Raw genomic sequence first — 24,433 nt, forward strand, 5'->3', positions numbered from 1 at the left:
TGCATCTGCAATATGAAATGGAGACACAAAAGACTTGTAAAAGATGCTGGGACAAACACGTCCACTTTGAACATCAGGTTCCTGGCCGCCAAAGTAATCGTTACACCCAACACTGTGGATCTGGAAAAATCTTTGATAGCGGACATACCTCAAAACCCTGTGACCCTTTTAACAGTTGTGGTCATTTTTCTAACCTACCTTGTTTTGGCCCTCTGGGCCATGAAAAAAGACAAGGCTGACAAAGTCACCAAGGACAAGATTATCGTTCTGCCAGACAATGACCCCTTTGACAAAGTGTGCTTTTTAGTCACCTTATACACAGGCAGTCGCTTCGGAGCCGGAACCACTGCAGATGTTTTTCTTCAACTCATTGGCCAGGATGGCACAAGTGATGTCCATTGCTTACAACACCCACATTTTCCATCTTTCCATCAGGGAAGCACAGATACTTTTTTGTTAACTACAAAGAAAGACTTAGGAGAGATTTGTGCCTTGAGGGTGTGGCACAATAACCAAGGGCCTTCTCCAAGCTGGTTCCTAAGCAGAGCCAAAGTTGAAAACCTCTACACTAAGAAGAGCTGGTTCTTTCTTTGCCGCAGGTGGCTTGGTCTCGGCAAGGATGACCACTTACTCGAAAGGACATTTTTTGTCATGAATCCAAAAGCACATCTGTGCAGAATGGACTATTTTTTGATTAATCTTGCTGAAAACCTGATAGATGGTCACCTATGGTTCTCCATTTTCGCTCATACTATCACTGGCACTTTCAGTAGGCTTCAAAGGCTATCATGCTGTTTGGCAATATTACTATTAAACCTGCTTGTTAACATTATGTTMTTCAATGCTGACAAAAGTGAAGAATCCCCATTACACTTGAGATATTTGAGATCAATAGCAGTAGGCGTTGAAAGTGCTTTGATTACCATACCTCTACAAATGCTTATAATTGCCCTATTTCGGTATTCCCAGAAGGCACCTTCTTCCTGGGCAGTAACTGAGAAGAACCCAAAGAAAATTCCATCCATCACCTCTCGAAATCTTGAGAACTGGAAGGAACACTTATCAAAACGGTGCCTCTCAGAAACTTCTGTACAGTCCAGAAATACCAGTCTCTCGGAGAACTTGCCTGGTGCTAGCCATTCACAGTGTCTCCAGAATTACCAACAGAGAAGAAACAAAGAAACTTCCCAAACATGGAGTAACTGCACAATTTYTGAAAGAGATGCAAATGTAATTGTAGCAGAGGAGACAGCAACAAAGGTTATGGCTAGGCAAAGAAGACAAGCATCAAATTCCAATTTTAACAATAATACCGCATTAGAAGGGGACAACTTTCAGACGGAGAAGACAACACTAAGCAATACCTCCACATCCTTTCRCAAGAGACCACACATAGTTTTGTGCTGGTGGTGYGTCTATTTCTCCTGGGCATTAATTATAGCTGCAGCTGGCCTATCATCATTTTTCATTGTATTGTACGGCTTGTCTTATGGCTATCAGACCTCATTAGAGTGGCTTTTAGCATCTGCAATCTCCTTTTTTGAGAATGTGTTCCTTCTCCAAACCCTAAAAATCATATTTTTGTCAGCTCTGAGTACTGTCCTTCCAAAATATTGTGAAAGTATTGCATGGTTAACTCAGGAAAATTATTCAGAAATTAAGTTGGATAAAACAATGGAGAGTGCAGATGAGATGAGAGAAAGGCACTGCAAACTTGTTAAAATCAGAGGCAGCAAGCAGTATMAACCTTTAGAAGCTGATGAGCTTGCAGCCATTTTGAAAAAGGCAAAAACTAAAAAGAAAGTTCTTGTTTTTCTAAAGGATATCATTAGTCACTTTGCATTTTTAACACTTATATTATATCTTGCCTATTCTACTGAGAACACCAATAGTTTTTACTACAACCAATTTATTCACGATCAGTTCTCTCCCAGACTTTCCAGTGTAGRTAAGCTAGAACATATTTACACATGGGTGAATGGTGTCTTCTTGCCTTTGCTCCACAATGACATTCAGCCAACCTTTCTTTCTGATAGCTGCTCCAAAACCATTGGATTGCCTCGGRTGAGGCAAGTACGGGCTAAAGATACAGAGAAAAAATGTTTCCGTCCTGGCAGCTTTGTAAACAAATACATGATCAGTAAAAGCCACTGCCTTCATAACTATGGCAGTGACACCCTCGAGAAAGGTGACTATGCTGGCACTTGGATAAAGACTGCSAAGGAATATGTTACAAAGGATGCCAGCAGTTATACTGGATTTACTTACCAGCCAAACAAGACTCCRTGGGTATATTACTCCTATGGAGATTTGCACATTTATGGACCAGCAGGATATCCCTTTTACTTTTTCCCTGCAGAAGGGAGGCRAAATTCAACAACAAGGCTGGATATTTTACAAAAGAGTAATTGGCTCGATGAAAAMACATGGGCCGTGATCATTGAACTAACAACGTTTAATCCAAATGTAAATCTGTTTTGCTGCATCTCAGTGATATTTGAAGTTTCTTATTTTGGGATAGTAAATTCTAGCTTGTCAGTACATTCTTTTGATGTCCCTATTTTTCATCAGCAAACAACAGCTCAAATGGTTGTGTTTGTAATTGTCCTTGTCTTTCTCTTCATTTACATTGCAGATGAACTTCACACCATATGCCGACAAAAGAAAGATTACATTAATAATATTTCCAATATAATCAACTTATGTTTAAAATCAGTATTATTGCTTTTTGTTGTTTTAAAGGTCATAAAGTTTAAGATGGGAGCAGATATTGTGAAATTTTACTTACTTCATCCAAATGATTTCATTCAYTTTCATGCAGTCTCTCATTTAGATGAGTTTTTAAGGATTGCTATGGGATTTTTAGCATTCCTTACAATTTTGAAAACCCTAAGGTATTCCCGATTCTTTTACGATGTGCGCCTAGCACAAAGATCGATTTTGGCAGCTCTTCCTGGAATCTCCTCCATGGCCTTTATAGTCCTTGTGTACTTCTTTGTATTTATGGCTTTTGGCTACCTTGTATTTGGACAACATGAATGGAATTACAATAATATGATTCACTCAGCTCAGACTGTATTCTCTTACTGTGTCTCAGCTTTCAGAGACACTGAATTTTCATCCAACAGGTTGCTGGGAGGTCTTTTCTTAGCCTCATTCATGTTGATGATGATCTGTGTCTTGATTAACTTATTCCAAGCTGTTATTATATCAGCTTATGAAGAGATGAAACAACCTGTATATGAAGAACCATGTGATGAGGCAGAAGTGGTTACTTTTCTGATAAAAAAGATCAGAAATGCATGGTATCTTATGATCCATAAAACACCCAAAACTGGTGATCCAGATCTTCCAAGTATTTTCTATGGGCAGCCTCAGAGGAGACATCACCRACATTTAGGGCTCAAAAACAGAAAAATAAATGGGAAAAAAATGGTTTATCTAGTGATATGAGGGGGAATATTGTATTTAGCACCAATTTTACTCTGTGCTATTTACTTTTCAAATAAATGCTCATCAATGTTGAACTTCATTGGTTGTTCTTGCCTAAATTGGTCAGTAAGTTTTAAGGAATTYCTCACACTCAGACWCTTGCCTTGGACTATGTTCCAGTTYTCTCCAGACTTTCGGTTTTGTATGCACCTCAGTGGTACTTTACCACGTCATGGGAGCTGATACCCCTTTTACATAGACTCTGATTAAAGAATAAGACCATGAAGAGTCATCTTGCCTCTGGCAACGAGGGTATGGGCAGCTCTGGGCTAATCTATACCTATAAGGGTCAGCACTATACCTAAAACAGGTCAGCACTCTGAAAATGGTGATAAAATCTGTACTTCTCAAAGTATAAGGCATATAAGACGAGGGATGATGGCATAAAACAGGCTTTCCGAAGGACGCTTCTTGCTGAAGAAAGCTGTAAGGGCAGGTTAATTGAGGGATTTGTTTTACCCTCAAAGGCATAAAAGGCCGTTACTTGAGTAGACTCAAATACAAAGAAACGTCTGATGCCGGGATCACTGCAACATCCTTTCTGACCCGGCCCCTCATGAAACCAACTGCAAGTTAGGAAACCCCACTGGCTTATCTCCCGACATGCGGAGCAGCCATGTYTGCAGTGCAACTGCTCCTCTGCCCCAGCACTATTGTTGTCTTAGCCTTGTCCCTGTCCCATTTATTTCACAATGGCTGTGTAAAGAGTAATCAGTGGCAAATACTTTTTCTCCTGCTTGCAATTTGTTTTTATCAACTCTGAAGAGGTTCAGCTACCGAGTGCAACCAACGGCATTTCCCCAACACAGGCTCCATAAGAAGTGCCACTTGTTTTGCTGAGCCTCGTAGAAAGGAGGGCTCCCAGGTATGCCTGTCCTCCCTGCATGTCAGATGTCCTCCCTGCRTGTCCCATGCTTTCCTGCACTCCCAACTCACACCACAGAAAGGCAAGCTTTCTGAGCCAAGGGACATTACTGAATAAACATCATGTGCAGGACTAAAGGGGGTAGGGAAAGAGAGATTGTACACAGCCTCCTTCTCCAAGCGAGTCCATGGTCCTATAAGGGAGATATAGAGACTCGAGGAAAAAGAAATTGCATCAAAGGGCACCGCACGGCAACACACTCTTACCAATCCTTAGTGAAGGAGTGAACTCTCCAACAGGGATCAACTAGGGCAGGAGAAAGATGCATAAAACCTGATTTCTTGTACTGTTGCTGTTTTCCTGGGAAAGACAAAGTACAAAACCACAGGTAAGTGGGACACCAACACAGTATCTTTTTAGGGCTGTCACATACGCTAGAGATGCCAATCCACCTGCAGATTTGTCCATACTACCTTGCTCTGCATTTCTCCAGAAAGGTGGGGGAATTTTTGGTGCTCAGACTGTTCATTTTACCAGAGATTTCTATAAAACAGGGCTGTCTTACCCAGMCAGTGTGAGCCAGACCGTGTCTGCAGCAGCATCTTCTCCAGCTGGCCCCTCTTGCTCTTCCATATCTAACAAGGCAACTCCAGATGTGGTCCCTGAGGAAATTTCCACACTCTTTGTCTATTGATTTGACCCCCAAAAGCCAAGTATTGCAACCTGTGAGGTGTAATTCAGAGCAAGGACGGCATTACAAGCTTGTTTTTCCTTCAAGCCCATTCCAGATCAGGGAGGTTTCCTATGTCCCCCAGTCCCAATTTCGAACTTGTGTAGAAGCTGGGGCTATTATTGCTAATAGATAACTACAGTATCTATTGTATAACTACAGCTCACGATGGAGAGAAAGAAAAAGAAACCTTAGTAGTGCCTCATTACAGAGCAGATTTTGTTTGTGCCTAGTGGTGTATTGCATCTATATGGGTGGTTTAGAGCGCCTCATACTTTTCAAGTCATTCATGCATCCTGAAAAGTGAATTTAATCAAATTCATTTTTATTTGCCAACTTAAGGAAGGAAAAAAAATAAAAATAAAAAATAATAATAAAAAAAAAAAAAGACACGTTAGTGCCGTAGCTAAATTCAGCGCAGACTGCTTTTACGGTGACGTTATGAACCTTCTGCGTATTGACCTCCTCCCAGCAGCTCCGTTCTACGGCAAGCAAACTGCCAGCAAACAGACAGAGACACCGCGTGTCACCGTCGGCGTTAAAACACAAGGCGCACGCGCCTCCTCCCGTCTGCCCGGCGTTAGCGGCGTGCGCAGCGCCGCGGCCAGCTGGGAGCCCGCGCGGCCTCCCGCGAAACGCCCGCGTTTCCCGCGGGGCGACGCGAGATCTCGCAGGAGCAGGTCCCCAACGCGCCCTTAGAGTCGCCGCCGCCGCCGCCGCCGCGCCGGGTTCGCGACGGTCCCGGGCTCCTAGGCCGCCGTTAGGCCGAGCCGCGGCGCCCTCTTCCTCCTCCGGGCGCGGGTGCCAGGGAAGGCCGGGGCCGCCGGCAGGAGCGCCTGCGGGCGCGTGCGGAGGTGGGGCTTTAATGACCGTGGCAAGTCCAGGGAAAGCCCCCGGGTCCTGGGAAGCTCTGGCGTTTCCAGGAGCAGGTTGCACCCGAACGAGGCTTTTCAGCGTCACGGCTCTGTACCGAGGCCGTCGGAGAGCCGTGGAGACAGCTGTTCAGTTCCCCTTGAAACCGCGAGGACAGGGATTTTCTAGGAGGTGCGGGGCGTGAGGAATCACAGCTTCGTTTCGGGAGGTATTGCAAGAACCCCAGCGAATCTGCCCATATCCCAGAGCAGGGAAAGGGTCTGACTGCTCACAGAGAGCCCCTGGTCTCACGGCGGCCCCTCAGGTTTAATCCAGACTTACCTGTTACTGGTCTTGCACTTACACTTGCCTTATTACCTGTCTRTCAGGCACCGGGGCTGGTGGGAGCTGCCATCAAAGTGACCTAAGCTGTGGCTCGGGCCCGTGGACTAAATCTCTTGAGCTGCCTTCCCCATGCAGGCCTCWGGATGGTGTTTGTGCCCTCGCAGTCGGCTATATCCGCGCGTGACGGGTGGGTTTTTTGTGCACTAGTTAAGTTGTTTCATTTAGGATTTTCCCTGTGCTACAATTTTACCACTACGCTTTTGGGGGGAATCAGTAGAGCTGTAAAGATACCATATGATCATTTGTTTCCTTTACTTGCTATGGTTTATAAGTTGCACTAATTTGAACCTCTGCCTTTAGATATATCCATACACACACTGAATGTTTTTAATATAGACACAATTTAAGTCTTCATGTTTCAGGATGCCTTATCAGGATGTTGTTTTCTTCTTGCCTTAGATTCCCAGGTAAAGGGAAGAGTTGATCAGACAAAACAAAGATACACCAAGGGCATTACTTGCCATCTTGCCTACAAAAATCAGAATCCCTGAAAGGTAAGTTCTTTGCACATGCATGGCAACCTGGGTTGGCCTGTTCTGTTTAATAAGATTTCAATTTCAGTTTGATAATGCGGAAGACTTGGATTCTGTTATTAACCTCATTATGAGTGATGATTTGCTGCATAGGCTTGTTGAGACACTAAATTTCCTAGCTTGTACATTACCCTTACATTGCCATGTTTGCTAAGAGCTTTTACTAGCTTTAAAAAAAAAAAAAAAAAAAAAAAAAAAAAAAAAAAAAAAAAAAAAAAAAAAAAAAAAAAAAAAAAAAAAAAAAAAAAAAAAAAAAAAAAAAAAAAAAAAAAAAAAGTACTTCTGTCTTATCTTTCTATTTTCATGTTCACTGTCCTGAAAGCATGTAAATAATGCTGTTTTCCTATAAGGTCTCCTTCTATCTATGCCAGAATAATTTTCCACCAGACCCCCTACTCCCCGTCTGTTCACTTAATTTGTCATAGTTTTCCTAATATAAGCCAAGTTAATGTATTGCCGATCGATCACACTTAAATGTCTACATATATACAGAAAGGAAATATACATTTAAACCTCTAACATWACACATCACAGAGTTCTTAAGTTATATCCATCTGTAGCTGTATCTAGTTCTGCTGACTCTTACCATAAACATGTGTGGTATATCATTTCTATGAAGACCCCGTGAACTCTGCTACTTACTTAGCTCTGCTCTATAGTCCATACTCTTCACGTGGACCTTAGTATAATTTTAGATCAGTCCACCCATGCTCAACAGAGAGCAAAAGAGCCAAAGGCAAGTTAATAAGCATTGTGATTCTTTGAGGATGCTACTAATTCTGACTGAATGTTGAACCTCCTGGCAGACAAGCAAGAGCTGCAAACTTTTTGCACATCTGCACTCCTAGCATGTGACTGGTAGCAGCATAGAAATGTGTCCAAAAACTTGCAGAGGAGGAGGACATAAACACACATGTTCTGCAAAGCAGGCTGTGCAGACTGCAGAGCATGCACGCAAGTTCAGTGGCCTGTGGTGCAGAATATCTCCCCCTGTTTAGGAACGAGTATAATTGCCCTGTTTCATGCAGGAAGATATGGAAACAGTTGTTGTCAGAGTGTCTGTCTGGAAATTATTTGATGAGAGTGTTGAAAGGAGCAAATTCAGCTTTAGTTCCTGCACATTTTTTAGGCTTAATAATTCAAATAATGATTGGGGAGCCAAGTCTTTCCGAGAGGAACAGACTAATCTGAAAACATACCAAAAATTCACACCATTGGTGCGTGGTGGAATTCATATTATTTGTACTGTTCTGTGATTAGATAACAAGGATTTACTGTATGCATGACTCAGGAAGTCTGAAAGCCACTAGTCCACACCTGGAGAATTAGTATCAAATGTAAGCTGTGATGAAAGAAAAAGAAGAAGAAACAAAAATGAACAAAAACCCTTGAAGTTGAGGGGCAGGCCAGGGTAGGGGGAAGGATACCTGTTTGTAAGCTTGTGTGCCAAAATTCCCACCAAGTGCCCTGGAAAAGAAAACTTTCTAACAGCTCTTTGGGAAGGGGCTTCTTGTTTTCTTGAGCATGCTGAGAGAGAGTATCCATCTCTTCAGTTTTCCTCATTGCTTGCTGTTCACCATAGCTGAGGCAAAAAAACCCTTGGCAAACCAAGTGCTTTGCAGGGGAAAGCAACAGTGCCTGTAGGAAGGTGCCTATGTGCATGGGAAGAGTGGGGCTACGTGCATTGGGAAGTTATATATGTAGTAGGTACAGGAGTTTGTTTTGTGTGCTTGGGCCTTTTGAATCTGACACTGTTTAGCTGGTACCCCAAGTAGTTTTTTGTTTTCCTTTTTAAAGATTTTCCTCTACTTTGCTATGTCACCCTCRTCTTGAGTGCAGCCATAACAAGCTGAGAGCATCAGTCACATTTAAAGAATTGACTTCTCCAGGTACGTTAATCCTGAGCTTCTTGTCGGTCTTAGAGGACAGTGGGCACTGGCTCTCACACCAAGGCCATCCTACTGCACAACCCCGAATGAGGGTGCTGAGTATTTCCTTACAGGTGCAAATTTGCTTACTGGAGGGAGATAAATCACTGAAGCTATATTTACTGCTTCCAGGATTATGTTAACTTGCAGTGTCTTATTTCCCGATACACTGTGTTACGCTCTCCTTGTGTATTTCCACCAAATCTTGCTGTTYCTAATTTTAGACTACGTTGGAAAGTGTTGCACTAAGTTTAGATTGTGCTTAACCATGCTGATACTTTTCACTGGTACGTGTGTGGCTCTCCTTTTTTTTTCCTTAAAGGACGACTTAAAGGGAACTATCCTCTCTTATGTATTAATAGTGTCTCACCATCCTGCTCATTACCCACTTATGGATATTAATCTAACAAAGCTATAATAGGGAGCTACAGTTTGAAAGGGAGCCAAAATCAGTCAGGACAGGAGGTGACCTTTGGCCATAGCATGCTAATTTATTGTGGCTGTATCAGAAGAGAGATCTGGCAAAGTCAAACCTCAGATCTGGTACCGCTTGTGTAAGGAAGGAATAGTTATAACCCACAATCTGATAAAATTTCAGTGTTTGCATCTACTATGTTGCCTTCTGTGCATTGTGTCCCAATAACTGTACTGTGACAGGAGGGACAAATTTGCCTTCCCTTGCTTTAATTTCTGAGCCATTTTATATACAAAATGTTAGAATAGGATCATGGATGATAATGCAATAAGCTTGGTGCTCTGACCAGGAAAATCTTTTGGAATTGAAAAAAAAGAAAGACAAGAGTCGAGTGGAAAAACAGATATGGCCATGCATATATTATTTATTTATTTATTTATTTATTTATTTATTTATTTATTTATTTATTCACTCACAGGAAGGAGAAACTAATAGTACTGTAGTTCTCCCACCTCTATTTAGTATTGTTTGGGAGTAATGCTTGTTCTGTCATGCAGTGGTGAAGTCCACCATTCTCCACACCTCTGCAGCCAGATGTCGGTATGGCTTTTGCTGTGTACTCTTGGCAACTTGCTACTGCTTTACCCTACTATTCATTCGCACTGTGGTGATCTGCTTAGTTATGTTTTTACAACTGAGTCACTCTTTAACAGCTTGAGCTGAGCTGCTAAAACAAGATTCCTTAGCAGCTACCCGTAGAAATACAGCCAGTCCTGGGTGAGCAGCCACAGCTCTGATGTGCCCACGGGGGGGCAGTGGTACATGCCTGTTAATCCCTGCCTTGTTGCAGCATTCCAGTGTGAAACTGTTAAGTTCTCACCTAATTCTTCTCTATTAAATGCTGTATAATTCAGAGCTGGCTGCCTACCCTAGTCAAGTAGGGTGTACTTGGGTTAGATTGTTTTTGTACAAGCATTGTGTTGATTGCTCAGCTGTTAAAAAACACATATCTTAGGAATAAATGCTTTGTTAGGATGCATCTTGTGTTCATAAAGCTTTTTTTTTTTTTTTACCCAAGAAAATGTTTTGTTTTGCTCATATATATTATTCTCCTCTTCTGACACCCTCCTGTTCAAACATTCTCTATGACCATTCAGAAAAAAAATGCTCCCTTTCACCTCTAAAATGACCTTCAGGGCTACCTGCATAGATGAGGAGGTAGCCCCTAGGAGGGTGGATATCCTAACGCCGCAGCGAATCCTAGATCCCATGCAGGCAGCAATGAAAAAGGAGGGCTGAGGCCTGCTGCATGAGCCCTACCTGGAAAGAAGCTGTGCACTGCAGGGATCTCGGTTCCTTCAGAGCAGACACAATACCAGCAATAGCCCGTGGCCTGAAGGCAGAAGTTGCTGTAGCAAGCGTAAGGCTCAGTTCAGTCGAGGGATCTTTGGGGTATGCAGTGGGCATCAAGTTCCCAGGGGCTGCACTTGGTGAACTTGCATTCCTGGGCTAATTAGTTACTTAGCAAAGTAAGTCAGCTCAAAGGAAGAGCAAGGAGGCAGCCAACAAGTGGCCTAAACCTGTCTTCAGGGCAGTAGCATGAAGGAACTGGAGGGAGAGAGTTGTTCACCTAGGGATTAACTGGCGAGTAAGAAGGTGCTGCTGTTTCATCTATTACATGAGCAATTAGGTCACATCAGTTTTCTAAAGGAGGTGAGTGTGTTTTTGCTGCTGCAGTATATTTAATCTTATACCACACCAAATACTGCAGAATTATTTGGCATTTAGCAGACTCTGAATTCAGTGGCTCCTAGCAGTCTAGTTGAGAGCAGTATGTCTCACAGAGGATCAAGCTGAGAATGTTTTAATAGGTTATCATCATCACTGGATAGTACTGGAAAAACTTGGCAGGAAAAACAAGGCTTTAATTTGATAGGATTAAAGGTGTGTCAATGCTGGGTTTATCTGCCACCCTTTAAAATCTAAGCCTGTGTTTGTAAGCAGTTTCTTGCATAGTTTTTCTAGTTTATCAGTGACTCAGAAATACATGAGTCTCCCATAGAGAATTAAGAGGGGCTTAAGCTTTGCGTTGTAAAGACCTATGCTAATAAGGTTTGAAGCAAAGAAAATCAGATTACTTATCTGTACCACCACTTTGTCACTGACCCTGACAATTTAATGGTGATTTATTATTTCTGGCATGCCGTCCAGGCCTGTTAGCAGAGTGCTCCAAGCAGAACTGCCCTGAAATTTTTAGGAGTCCCTAGAGAACTGCACCGAGAGCTGTTTCCCTCCATCCGTATCGCATATCAAGCGCAGCGTGGAGAAGCACTGTTATATCACTGCTATCTGAGTTGTGCCCTCCTTTTACTGCAGTTATTTACTTAGTACTGTGCTCAAATTTGCGTGCTTCAGCTCTCGCCATGCCACAGGGGCCAGCCTCACACGTGTCTTGCCGTGGTCTAGGCTTGACTTGGCGGGTTTCTGCTGAGCGTGCCGCTTCAGGGTTTGATTTGTCATCCAGCATGTGTGGGTAGCTGGGCCCTTTTCAGAAGTGCTATGTATGTGCTCAAAGTAAGTATGTGTTTAAGTACCTTGCGGCTTGCAGCCAAAATGCCAAATGCTTTGGCAGAATGTAGTTTCTAAATAGGCTGTTCTTAAAGACTTCTTCATTGCATCCAAGTTAGCCAACATTTGATATGTTTCTGGGGCATGGCACTTCAAAAATTCCCGAAGAAAAGAGGAAAAACCCAGTGATAGCACTGGTGATCTTTTGAGTCACTTGAGGTCACAGAGTTGCCTGCTCTGAATATAAAGGAACTAGTCTTGTGGCCTTTGTATCCTTCTCAAGAGAGCAGTCCTCCCATAGCTTGCATGCTAGAGAGACACTAGTTCTCATTCTTTATCCATATGTTTGCTTGGAAGAGAGGCAAACAACTCGTTAGAGTCATACTATTGAACATTTTGCTAAGGTTGGGTATAGGGGCAAACAAATGAATTTGCTTAGCAATAAACCAGAGTGCTTGTCTTGACTGTGCTTTTCATCCCAAACTGCTTCTGCACATTAGTTGTCTGACATAAAAGAATAGTTTTCTTTTTTTAACTGCAGAAGAGTATAAGTACTAAGAGCTTTGTTAATATGATTCTACTTTGTAGTTTAGCACATGGGCATAAGTTTAAAAATTACCAACTTACTAAACCTTGAGTTAGTGACCTTATTTTTCCCCAGTGCTGCTATGTAGACAAGTTCTCAGGACAAATGCTGTTCCCATGAACTGAAACTTGGTGCAGCTGATGCCAGTGACCTGTAGCTTGGAGTAAAATGGAAAGCATCATAAATTCATATGTGCCTTGCAGGCAGGATCATATGCTTTTCAACTGGCATGGCCAAAAATCTGTTTGTACATAGATATCATTCCTTCCCAGTGGTAGTCACTGAACAGATTCTGTTCTACATGCCAGCAGTCTATAAGAGAGCAGGTGTTTYTATATCTAACGTACTTCAGTTCTGAACCCAGGGCTGTTCTCCTGACTTGGAATCAGGACACATTCATTCCAAAGTCTGTGATTCCTACTGCTATAAATACTCTTTTTTTGTTGTTGTTCTTAATTTTTTTTGGTTTGTTTAAAACAAAATATTGCTGTGACACTTTCTGTATTCAAGTGATCTTCCATACTTTACCTCTACCTGCTTAACTATTTTCCCTTAAAAAACAAAAGAAAAACCTAGAAGTTGCACACACTGCTCTGAACTGCATTTCAGTCAGACTTTTGGGTGTCCTGGTGTGGCTGCTGGCTGCCTACAGAAAAGGCAACTTTGGGGTATGTTTGGGAGATTTTTCTGGTAACCATAAAATTTAAATGTCAGAAAACAGACTTCTCATTTCAGTCTACATCTGGTTTGAAGAATCCAAATTTTAATGTACAAGGAAAAATATGCAGCATATACCTGCCTTATTTCTATCTGAAAAATCTGAGAACTTTTGTTTAAGTCTCTTAGCATCCCTGTGAGATAAATTACATAATATCCAAAGTTTACATCACTTTCCAAAAGATTAGTGGCATAAGGTATTCAAGGCTTGGATGTATTTATTAGTGCAGTACCCAGACATGTTAAGGTTGGATTTGGAGAGCTCCCTGTGCTACTGAAATGCCAGAAACAGTAGCGGAAAGGGGATGGGTTAGGAGTGAAGGAGTTAGTTTCACAGGATAAGGGAGGCTGCAAACTTAAGTTTAAGGATTTAAGAGGCTGAGGCTTTATGAGCTGAAGGACCATTATGAAACCTGTGTAACGGCTGAAGATCTTGGGGCTCTCTGTTCTGAAATATTAGATAACAAGTAATCACAGCTCTGCTTCACCTTGCCCCTAATTCACCTTAGCAGCATATGTCTGTAAGGATTCAGTTTCACCACCTAGGGTGAGCAGAAATAGCAGCTTACTGTCACTGAAAGAGGGAAATATAGGTCCCTCATCTCAGCTCTCCCCTTCTTCTGGCTGTGAAGTTTTGCCCCTCACCTTGGGCTACCATTTGCAGTTGTTGGATCACTCCATAAGACAGTTTAGCTTAAGGAAAAGAGAAGGTAATTCTCTTATTTCTGAGTGTCAGTGACTGGTAAGTAGTGTGATGAGGTAAGGCTGAAATCATAGATTGTGGTAGCCTAATCCAGCTTTGCTACAAACCCATCGTTTTCATGGAAATCTCCATGCCATGGAAAGTCTGAGGACTTTTAGCTAAAAGCTTGAATTTTCTAGCCATCTGCAGGGTAAATGCAACCATTCAAGAGAACGTTGCAGGTGAACAAAGATACCCAATTTGCAAACTGTATTTTCTATCACATTTCATTCATGGATCTGTGGGAGTTTGGGGCACTGTGTTTGAGTTGATCATCTCTACACACAGAATCCTAAAAAATACTTTCTGTGCAGTGCTTTTGGCAAACTGAAGGGTATTACTCTCAAAGTGGTGTGAGTTACCAAATGTAAGTCAATGGCAAGGATTTTAAGCAAGTTGTCTTTTATGCACCCGAAATGATGAAAAATGGCTTCCTAAAGCTCTCATGCTAGCAGTGTCTCATGACTGACAGCTGCACCTTTTGTCATGAGTGTCTGAAGTATTTTTGATAGTGGTCAAAATCTTTCCTGTGGATTCTTGATGCGTAGAAGCATGGGTCCATGTTCCTTTTTTTTTTTTTTTTNTTTTTTTTTTTTTTTTTGCCTGTATGGACAAACCTGTATGTTTTCTTTAAAAATTATAGGACCTAAACATTTTGAGGGTATTTCCTTCTCTGTCCTGGTTCATTTGTATGGGTTAATACTCTAGATAGGCACATAATGTGACTAGATCAGCCTTATTTCACTTGGAAGCCAGATAATAACAAGCAGATGGAGTTAAGCTCCCCAAACCGTTTGGAGGTGACAGTCAACACCCAAGAAAACTGTATATAGGCGTTCTTATAAGTCAACCATTGCAACACTATCCTTTCTGGTACTGGCCTCCTGAGTGGAGTCCCACTCCTTCCACAGGTTCCATTTGAAGTTTGTGAGAGGAATTGGATGTGGCAGCCCTGGATGGGGATGTTGCACACCGGATGGGGAGGTGCTTATGGAGCACAAGCCTTGGTTGAGCAAAGGGTTCTTCAGGTCACGGCCACGTACTTTGTTACCTAACCTCTTTCTTCGAGTAAAGCTTCTTCAAGCTGTAAATTAGCAGGTGGGTTTTTATAGCTAGGCTCCAAGGCTGTAATTTCCAAACCTACCTGAGGAATTTGGAAATGTGTCCAAGGCCTGGGAAATGAATTTGCTTTAGGAGAAATTACCTGCTAATCGAAGTTTGCAACAGTTCATTCCCTGCTGAATATGAATTTGCATAGCCAGATGTCCCACATTAGTTCAATTATCCTCCAAGTATTTTCCAAGTACAGTATTTTGGAGCTAAAAGATTTTTTTGTTGTTGTTTTCTTGTAGGCAGCTTAAAAATGGAGTCTCGCAAAGAAGCTCAGCCTAAAGGAGAGTTTAAATGTCAGTTATGTGGCTTAACAGCTCCATATACCTACTATGGGCAGAAGCCACCAAACACGCGCTCTATTGTGTGAGTACCATTTTTAATATTATAGATTTTATTTATGCTATGGGAATGATGCTGTGGAATGATGTGGAATGATGTATGCTACATAAGCTCAATAACATGTCACATAAATATCAGGCTTGGGGTTTAACATAAACTGCATTTTCCAAAGGAAAGAAATGTTAAAAATTGTCAGCATTGATAGGAAAGAAAGAAGGAGGGGAAAAAAAATAAAACCTTTTTCATCCTGCTTCAGCACAATGCAAAGATTCATATTTAATCTATTTCCTAACCACACTGACCACCGTGCAATTTAACTATACCATAATTTTCGTAATAGAATATTGTTGATTGTCAGCATAGCATTTCTGGGAATAGCCCTTTACCTCACAACTGTATCAGCTGAGTAATACTGTAAACACAACATGAATTATGTACATATGTTAAAAACACATCTTAAGTGCTGTTTAATATTTGAAGTTTCAAATAGCTTTTTTTTTTCTTTTTTTTTTCTTTTTTTTCTTTTTCTTTCTTTTTTTTTTTGCATGAATTAGGTAATTTGGCAGAATGTGTAGCTCTAAAATGTGTGGAAATTTAATACATAATTACATTTCAAGAGGCTGAAGCATTTTCCTTCCCTATCACAAAGGGATAGTTTGCTGAGAAATTATGCGTTTATGACTCAGTCTGCAGACATTAAACTCCCCACAAAACAAACATTTTGCTTTAAATGTATGAGCAGCTCTTTTGAGGCCATCGTGGTCAATGAACCCATCAGGCAGACATGGTTAGGACCTCACTGGAACTGGAAGTCAGGCATATGCTCAGTGTTTCAGCCTACTGAGACTGCTCAGTTACTTGTAAAATGGAAACAGCTGTTGGTCAGTGCCTGCTTGGGCTGAGATCAGTTCTGTTATCTTTGGGCAGCTGTGTTTGTATCACTCCAAGTTCTACAGTGCTGCTACTAGTTTTCTTCCTTCCTTTCTGAAGAGAGTCAGGCCCTCATGTAAAGAATCTGAATTAAAGCTGAATATGGCTCCTGCTTTACAATTTCCCCAGCTACTTGTTAGCATCTTGGCTTTATTTAAATCATTCAAATTCAAACAGCAAAAGCATACTTGGGCTCTAATAATAGCACTTCCATATGTGCACAGGAGAAATGCCTTTAGAGACTGCCTTTTTTGATTTATTTTCTAGTCTGCTCATAGACCTAAGCACTGCAGGAAATGTATGCCTACCATGGAGGCTTGTACAACGGCCAGGTCTCTGCACTGGTGACAGTTATGTTATTTCTGTGAGCCTTGCAAGGGGAGCTTTGCAAACATAATCCAGTCTTTGGATTACAGCATTGGAAGACTTGTTGTCAAGGTGTTCTCCCAAGCTAAGACACTGGTCTTTCCTAACAGCAAAGGCTTGAGCCATACTGTTCTTTGAATGGAGGGGAAAGTGAGAAAGGAATACACTCACAAATACGCACATACAAATGTTTTTGTATGTATGTGAAGGCACAAGTAAAGGGCAGTACAAGGTGTCCGAGTATCTTTTGTACTCCATTTTACTACAGTGTTCAAGTCTGATTTATATAAATAAGCCAGCTGGGCAACGTGTCCTGCGCAGACATTCACCAAACTGAGTTCAATAAGGCTTTGCCTGGAGGTCTCAAGAGGAATAAGGCATTAGTCTTTCCCCAGCAGGTTGACAAGTTGCTGGTAAATGCACTCCCTTAATACCCTGAAGCAAACAGAACAAACAGTCTCAGAGATAAGGTCAGAATGTTTCAGATCATTATAATGTGCTCTGTGCTAATAGCTCCTGCCTGTAAGAGACAGGAACCGTAACTTTACAGCAGTGGCATAAGAGTAGTAAAAGCTCTTTTTATTCTATACCTGTACACATATATCTTTTAGAGAACAGATAATTAAAAGTTCTACGGTTGAGATGATAACTTGAGAAGGTACTTGAACTGGCCGTGTGAAGGGGTGCCTGTCAAAAATGAAAGACTAAAAAAAAGCACTTCAAGTGGAGCACTGAGATAATCCTAGCAAGGCCTCGGATGATCACCAGTTGCTCTGTTTTGAGGAGGGAAGGGCCACATTTTAAGTCTGAAGGCAAGCACAAGGTTGATTTTAAAAAGGAAGGAAGCTCCAATATCACTTGTGCAACTCTAGGCACTGCAAACCAAGGGTAGAGAACTGCTGCCTCCCTCTGATTCTCTGTTTGAGCTCTTCCTCCACCCATAAAAGCTTGGAATTATTCTCTTCCAGGATTTTGGAAGAAAGTTATGTAATGAAGGATCCTTTCACTCCGGACAAGGACAAATTCCTCATCCTTGGGTCTCAGTGCAGTTTGTGTAGCAGATTGGTGTGTGTTGGTACGGTAAGTAACAAGCAAAACAAGCATTTTGTCACTTCTTTTTCATCCAGGCCCTGTGACTTATTAGGGAAAGGCCAAACAACAAGAAAGACCCAAGCGGTCTGTTTTTCAGGCACTCTGGTTGTCTGTCCTGTTGGAACTCCCAAATAAAGCTCTTCATATAAGTAAATAAGTAAATCATGAAGTTTAAGTTTTTGCTCTAATTAAAGTTTCCTGTACTTGCACCCCACAAACACAGTGAATGCCCTTTTCCACTATCTTAGCCGGTGAAAAATGTGAGGGAGATCATGTATTGTTTCAAGACTCTCAGGTCCTTTCTTGCAGCAATGTAGCACACCAACAGTATTTTATTTTTTCATAAAGGAGATACAAATGTCTACAAGTGGTTTGCACCGTCCTGTTTCTAAAAGCTGAGGTTAGAAAGTGAGCAGGGAGAAGAATTGTGAAGTGCAATGACAGATCTCTGAAGAAGAAGGAATTTGTGTAGCAGCCTCTAGGCAACCTTAAGCTATGAATTCTGAGTGTGGTTCAGAGAGGTGGTGTAAAATTACAGTTGCCCTTAATTCCTTCTCCTCAGTGCAGAATTGGTCCTTTTGTTTGCTGTGAGTTCAAAGTAAAACTGAAGACAAGTTATTACACAATTATCAGTGTCCTGAGGCTCTACTCGGTTTCTTTGAGGCAGTACCATGAACTGAGAAAACATTTTGGTTACACTCCTTTACCTTTGGGAGCCAGTTCTGTGACTGAAGAGCTGTAGGCAAGCCACATACATGGCTCCTGATTGTCACTGAGAGACGTTTGGGCATCTGGTCATTTACACAGCGACATCTGTTTATTAACCTGGACCATTGCCCTCATAGCAACCAGACACAGTGGTCCCTTTATTTTTCTTAAGTCCAGTGTTTCAACGTGAACTGATTTCAATGTGAAATGCAACTGATCTCATTTATGAAAGCACACTTGAGTCCTGAAGATCAGTTTTAGCAGTTTTCGAATTTAAACAATTTCAGCCCATCCGTAATTGCAGCAATCAGGGCCCAACACTGGTGACATGATCCTTGCCTAAAAGTAGCTAGTAACAGGAGTTAAAATAGAGAAGAAGAAAAAAATGTGAATGACTTTGTGAAGATGTGGAATTTTTCCTTCGTGGTATGTTTGGTGGCCAAGCCTGGTGACCAAACTAACCTTTGGCCCTGCTCAGAGCATGAGGCGAGATAATCTGGGTAATGAAACAGCTCAGCTGCCAATGCCAACAATTTCTGTGTGGGAACTAGAGCAAATTCTCTTGCACAAAAGACAGAGTCAAATTACACTAACCAAATTCAGAGGGTTTTGGACAGATGTAGCCAAAAGGAAATTGGCATGCTTGGACAAGTTTAGCTGCAATTGTGACTTGCAGGGCATTCGAATCAAGGGCAAATTTGGTATACTGATCTAAGAGGCAAAAAAGCGTACAAAAACATCCTTCTCCTGGTTGGGTTTGTTTTACGTTTCTGAAACCTCTGTCATTTAAAAGAATGAAAATCACAGAAAAAAAAAAAGTCAGACTACAGGCTGCAACTGAGGTTTGTTTTTCTTCCTGGAATTACTAGAAACCACTCCTGTGGGAGTCTGCTGAAGCCCTCGAGCTCTCTGGTTACGTCTTTGATAGCTGGGCTCAAGCGTGCAGAGCTAGTAGCTCAAGGCTCGCCTTGTACCTACAGTCTGTGTAGGCAAAGCTCACATGTGAGCAAGGGCTTCCTTGTGACAATGTCCTTGTGGGGGCTGGCAGGCAAGTCACCCCTATGAACAGCCAGAGTAAGAGCAAACACACAAGCAATAAAGCTAGTCMGATAGTTGGGCTTATGATCTTAATTCCTGCCCTAACAAGCCAGCTTTATTGTTCGTTTTTAGCAGCACTGGATTTAGTAAATTAGGCAAATTCTGAGCAAACTTGAGCATGTTTTGCTGTTTTCCTCCCCAAATTCTGTGGTTTGAATTCAAGAATTTGACAGATATTTCCCAGTCTAGCAATCACATTTACCAGGAATACTGAGATTCAGCATCTCTGTATTTTTCCGCATACTGTGTGTTAATGAACATGGGGCTCTGCATTTGAAAGCTTTATTAAGTATTTAATTTAGGGCAGGGCACTCTATAGAGGGCATGATCAGTGAGCTAGTGGAAGCCTCTCTTAATCTTTTGACATTCTTGGCTATTTTGGCTATTGTGGAAATATGTTGGTCTTTTACCTGTTTTTATCTAAGTCTTCAAGATACCCCTGATAGTATCACTCAAAGCAAAACCTTGGTTGTAAATAACTGAAAATGGATGTCTTACAAAACTGGCCAGGCTAGATGGTGAATCACACATACAAGTATGGTTACAAAATGTATTTAGCAATACAACTTAGGTAACATTGAAAGAGATTTGCAGAAATGATAATTACTGCTGTAAACACCCACACCAAAGTACGTAAACACAGATTCACAGAATATTTAAGGTTGGAAGGGACCTCTACAGATCATCTAGTCCAACCTTCCTGCTCAAGCAGGCRCACCTACAGCATGTGGCACAGGGAGGCATCCAGGCGGGTTTTGAAGACCTCCAGAGTAGGAGACTCCACAACCTCCCTGGGCAGCCTGTTCCACTATTACATACTATTCCTCTTCCATGTAGGGAAAATTAGAGTGCAGAGAAGTAAAAACTTACCAAGGCTGTGGAGAGACCCGAAGATGGGATTGTAATTCCATAGGTTGTTTTGGTTTCTGCTTGTACTTGRCACAAGTAGAAGATTCAGCCATATTCTGAATATTTCCATCATGTCTTACAACAAAGCATTGAAGGTAAAGAAAAYCATGCTTCCTTGGGCCTTTTGTGGCAGAACAGCAGACTTTTATAATGGAAATCTTTCAGTGACAAGTTACTTTAATTTTTCTGTTACTTCAAAACAGTAGATTAACCCAAGGCAAAATTAGGAGATTTCTCCCTTTATATTTGGCAAAGGTCAAATTGGATTTAGCTCTCTATCTTTTGTGTCCGAGCAGCTGATCAGGTTTTAGCCTTTTCTTGAGATATCCCTTACACTGGTTGGAGTCTCTTTCCTTGCAGTTGGTGTGCAAAGGAAAATTAAAACTTCAGCAGCTGTTCTGTTCTGATCTGTTCTCATTAGCTTGCTTCTTCAAATATTCTTTCAAGTCTCACAAAGTTCGTTTATTCCAGTTAGCTGGCAGCAAATATCACTCTACTAAACCAATCTTTAACACAGTATATGGGTAAGTACTTTGGGTCCAACCATAAGTAGTTCTTCCAGTGATAATCTGTAATGTCTTTAAGTATGCCAAAACACCATATGAAGGAAGATAAAAACAGTGATTTTAAAAAYTCTTAGCAAAATTGACTCCCCTTCTCCCTCTTACCCTTTCAAAAGAGTAGAGAGGAAGTGATAGCTGACGGTATTTGCCATTTAGAACAGTTTAATTCTTTTTGTTGTGACACTAAGTATAAGAATAAAGATGACTTTTGAAGAAGAGAAGAAAATAGGAAGTAGATTTCATCCCGTATTGCTCACCGCAGCAGCCGCAGTGACCTTGAGCATGACTAGGTATTAAGCGGCACACGTAACACTGCAGCTACTTTCCACTCAACTTTCAGTCATGTGAGGACAATCCTGGACGCAGTTAGTAAGATTCTTTCCTTTACAGAGAGTTTCCTTTAGAGGTGTGGTAGAGATCATATCCGTGTGTAATACTTTCAGATATGATCCTTTCGAAAATAAAAAAAAACTCTCAGTGAACTTTGGCAACTTAGTTTTGCCTGAATTGGACTAGAACGTTTAAAATGAAAACTGCCCTGAAAACAGGCCTGGCCCTCTTCTGCCTAGGTTGTGGAAGGAGTAAACCATATCAAAAAAATTATCTGATTAAGTGGAGAACCTTATTAGGATAGTGATCAAAAAGGCTCTTGAATGTACATAGTAAGTGTAAGGCTGAGGGAGCTGGGCCTGTTCAGCCTGGMGAAGAGGAGGCTGAGGGGGGACCTGATCAGTGTCTATAGATACCTCAAGGGAGGCAGTGAGGAGGAGGGGGCGGCCTCTTTTCAGTGGTGGACAGCCACAGGACTAGAGGAAATGGCTTCAAACTGAAGCACCAAAAGTTCCACAGGAACTCAAGGAAGAACTTCTGCCCTGTGAGCGTGCCAGAGCCCTGGCACAGGCTGCCCAGAGAGGTTGTGGAGTCTCCTTCTTTGGAGATCTTTAAAACCTGCTTGGACGCAGCCCTGTGCCMYGTGCTCTGGGTGTCCTTGCGTGTGCAGGGAGGTTGGAATAGATGACCTCTAAAGGTCCCTTCCRTCCTTAGGGATTCTATGATTATATGAAGTGTAGTTTGTAGGGCTTCTAAACAACAGGAAGGCTGAATCATCCTGTACCTGAGAGAACAGGGAAGGACTAAACGTATATGGACACATGCCCCAGAGGTGGAGGAGTTCATATCCAGAACTTTGCCCAAGTGTGATAGGCTCAAATTCCCCCAAATTATTAGGCAGATCACATCAGCTGAAAGAATGCAAGCCGAGTGTTGAGGAGCTGGATGTGAATGTCAGAGTTTGCCCTCTGCAAAAAGGGACAACTTTCCTCCCCTCACCCCTCTTCGCCTTTGCTCAGCATCCTGTGGGGCAGCGTCCATGGCTGTGGGGCAGCGTCCATGGCTGTGGAGCCGCTAAAGTGACCTGAGGTGGGGGCAGCTGTGTGCCCTGAGTGTAATACAAACCACAGCAGGGTCAAATTAAACTTTAATCTCCCCTTTTTAATTGGTATCTTAAAGTATTAAGGATACCAAGAGACAAAAAACAATAGGCTGTAAAGGTTGCACAACTGAAATCCTCTTTCTGACCATTCACGGTGCTTTTCAAGGAGCGGAGCATAGGCTAACAGCACCACTGAATACAAAGAGACCTGACAGGCACTCCAGAAAGGACAACATATGAAGAGAAAGTTGTTCTTTGGGCTTGAGAGTCATAAAAGGGGCAGATAGATTGTGATTTTGATATGGTCATGCATTTCCCCACCCTCAAGTGCAAATAGTGAAAGGGGAAGGCAAAAAGGAGAGAGAAAATAGAAAAGCAGAAACATCCAGGCCAAGTTCCTGGGATTTATGCTGAAGGGAAAACTTTGATTGGTATTTAGGTATAACCCATAGAGCCCACTGCTCACTGAAAGATGTCCTGATCCACCTGAACTGATGTCTTTATTTATGTTTAAATCCCTAAGAAAAATCCATCGGCAACACCAGYTCCAGCTTACCCGTTAAATCCTATTTGGAATTTAGTGATCAGCAYGCCAAGAGAACCATGAACTTCGGCCTTACCCCAGGGCAAAAGAATAATATATTAACAAACTTTCCGAGTTGTGCACTGCAAAACAGAGTGTTTCTTCTTCTTCCTATTCAGTACCTCTCATCTTACTACAGCTAACTACATGAAAAATAAAAAATTGGGTCTGTAACACCAACTAACCAAATCGTAGTTTCATTCCATCTTAAGGGCAGCAAAAATATATCCCTTTTTGCATAAGGGATTTTATACTTCCCCATTATGAATTCAGACAAGAGACATCAACTCCATATTTAATACCACATATGTTTTTGCTTTCTAATCAAAATGTATGTGTTTGATTTTTAATCAAAATAAGATGTTCAAGATAAAAGTGGTGAAAGGATGAATTTTTGGTTACTAGATGAAATTGCAGTTAAATTAAACTCATTTAGTTATTCCCGTCATTCACTGAACGCTTCTGTGGTATTCACTGCTATAATAACTTAGATCTGCTGATGTTTCTTTAGGGCAATACCAAGCACATAGATYGATACAAAAAAAAAAATGTGTTTTGTTGGGAGTTGTGGAGCAAGATGTGACTGAAGTCACCATGAGCCTCCAGCCTATCTTCTTTGCTTGTGTTGGCCATTAGGCCATTATGTGGACACTGGTAGGGGAAGAACTTTCTGACTCTTCAAGACTTGCATGGTAGTGGCGAGAACTTAGAAGCTCCTACTGGGAGAGACAAGTCCTCATAAGCTAAATAGGGAAGACAGAAGATTCTAACTGTAAACATGATAAAGACAGCCTGTAATTTAACTTTTCTGTTTTGTATGTATACTTTTTGTTTGTTTGTTTGCAGGAATGTAGTCTGTTTTACTCCAAAAGGTTCTGCCTCCCCTGTGTGAATGAAAACCTGAAGGCATTTCCTATTGAAATACAAGAAGATATGGATAAAAGGAAGTCCCAAACAAAATCCTTCCCTTCTGAAAAAATGGATGCAAAGATTTAAATACTGAAGGACCGGGACAGACAGTTTTTTGGCCGCGGTTTTGCGTCTCTCCTTTTCCAGGCTATCATGTTGCTTCTGTTAAAGAAGTGACCTTCATCAGCTTGCTACTACAGAAAGGAGTAACACATTTCCTTACATTTGGCTTGGCTTCAAGCATCATCATGCAGTAGTTGCAGTGCCAGCAGCATGGCCTTGAGGTGTTGAAAAGCTCAGAAAGAAAGGCAGACAAGCCTGTTGTCACCACATTAAACGGATGCAGTAAAAAAAAATAAACAGCTCAAAGCAGAGGAAATATATCCAAATTTCACATTTGTTATTAAAATAATGTTTTGTGTTTTTCTTGACACTCCTACAGTGTTATGAAAAGGAGAGACAGATTTATCTGGCTTAATTCAGCACATGTCCATGAAGTCAGCATACACCAGACAATTAACCAGACAATGTGGTCTTTATAAGGTTACAGTAGGCAGG

General features: G+C 41.6%; 2 protein-coding genes across 3 annotated transcripts in view; both read left to right on the forward strand.

The window, feature by feature from the left end:
- PKDREJ (polycystin family receptor for egg jelly) overlaps positions 1 to 3,453 on the forward strand; it is an 8,023-nt gene extending 4,570 nt beyond the window's left edge. Inside the window, exon 2 of the mRNA XM_026050314.1 lies at positions 24 to 3,453. Within this exon, the coding sequence (XP_025906099.1) occupies positions 24 to 3,453 (3,430 nt within the window). The remainder of the gene's footprint in view (positions 1 to 23) is intronic.
- A 3,306-nt stretch (positions 3,454 to 6,759) lies between these two features.
- CDPF1 (cysteine rich DPF motif domain containing 1) lies at positions 6,760 to 24,084 on the forward strand. Of its 2 annotated transcripts, XM_026050358.1 has the most exons (5): positions 6,760 to 6,838; positions 8,675 to 8,766; positions 15,186 to 15,309; positions 17,550 to 17,661; positions 23,813 to 24,084. In XM_026050358.1, the coding sequence occupies exons 3-5, from the start codon at positions 15,197 to 15,199 to the stop codon at positions 23,960 to 23,962; spliced, it is 375 nt and encodes a 124-aa protein (XP_025906143.1). In that variant the 5' UTR covers positions 6,760 to 6,838; positions 8,675 to 8,766; positions 15,186 to 15,196; the 3' UTR covers positions 23,963 to 24,084. The 2 variants fall into 2 exon arrangements, with proteins under 2 accessions (XP_025906143.1, XP_025906142.1); XM_026050357.1 differs by lacking the exon at positions 8,675 to 8,766 and having other exon boundaries at positions 6,791 to 6,838.
- Positions 24,085 to 24,433: the final 349 nt, after the last annotated feature.

The sequence above is a fragment of the Nothoprocta perdicaria genome, unplaced genomic scaffold, assembly GCF_003342845.1.
Source record: "Nothoprocta perdicaria isolate Ctin4 unplaced genomic scaffold, notPer1 scaffold_68, whole genome shotgun sequence".
NCBI lineage: Eukaryota > Metazoa > Chordata > Aves > Tinamiformes > Tinamidae > Nothoprocta > Nothoprocta perdicaria.

Coding starts and splice junctions, on each gene's coding strand:
- CDPF1 (XM_026050358.1), top strand. CDS start 15,197: ATGGAGTCTCGCAAAGAAGCTCAGCCTAAAGGAGAGTTTAAATGTCAG. Junction 15,310..17,549: donor CCAAACACGCGCTCTATTGT/GTGAGTACCATT, acceptor ATTCTCTTCCAG/GATTTTGGAAGAAAGTTATG. Junction 17,662..23,812: donor GATTGGTGTGTGTTGGTACG/GTAAGTAACAAG, acceptor GTTTGTTTGCAG/GAATGTAGTCTGTTTTACTC.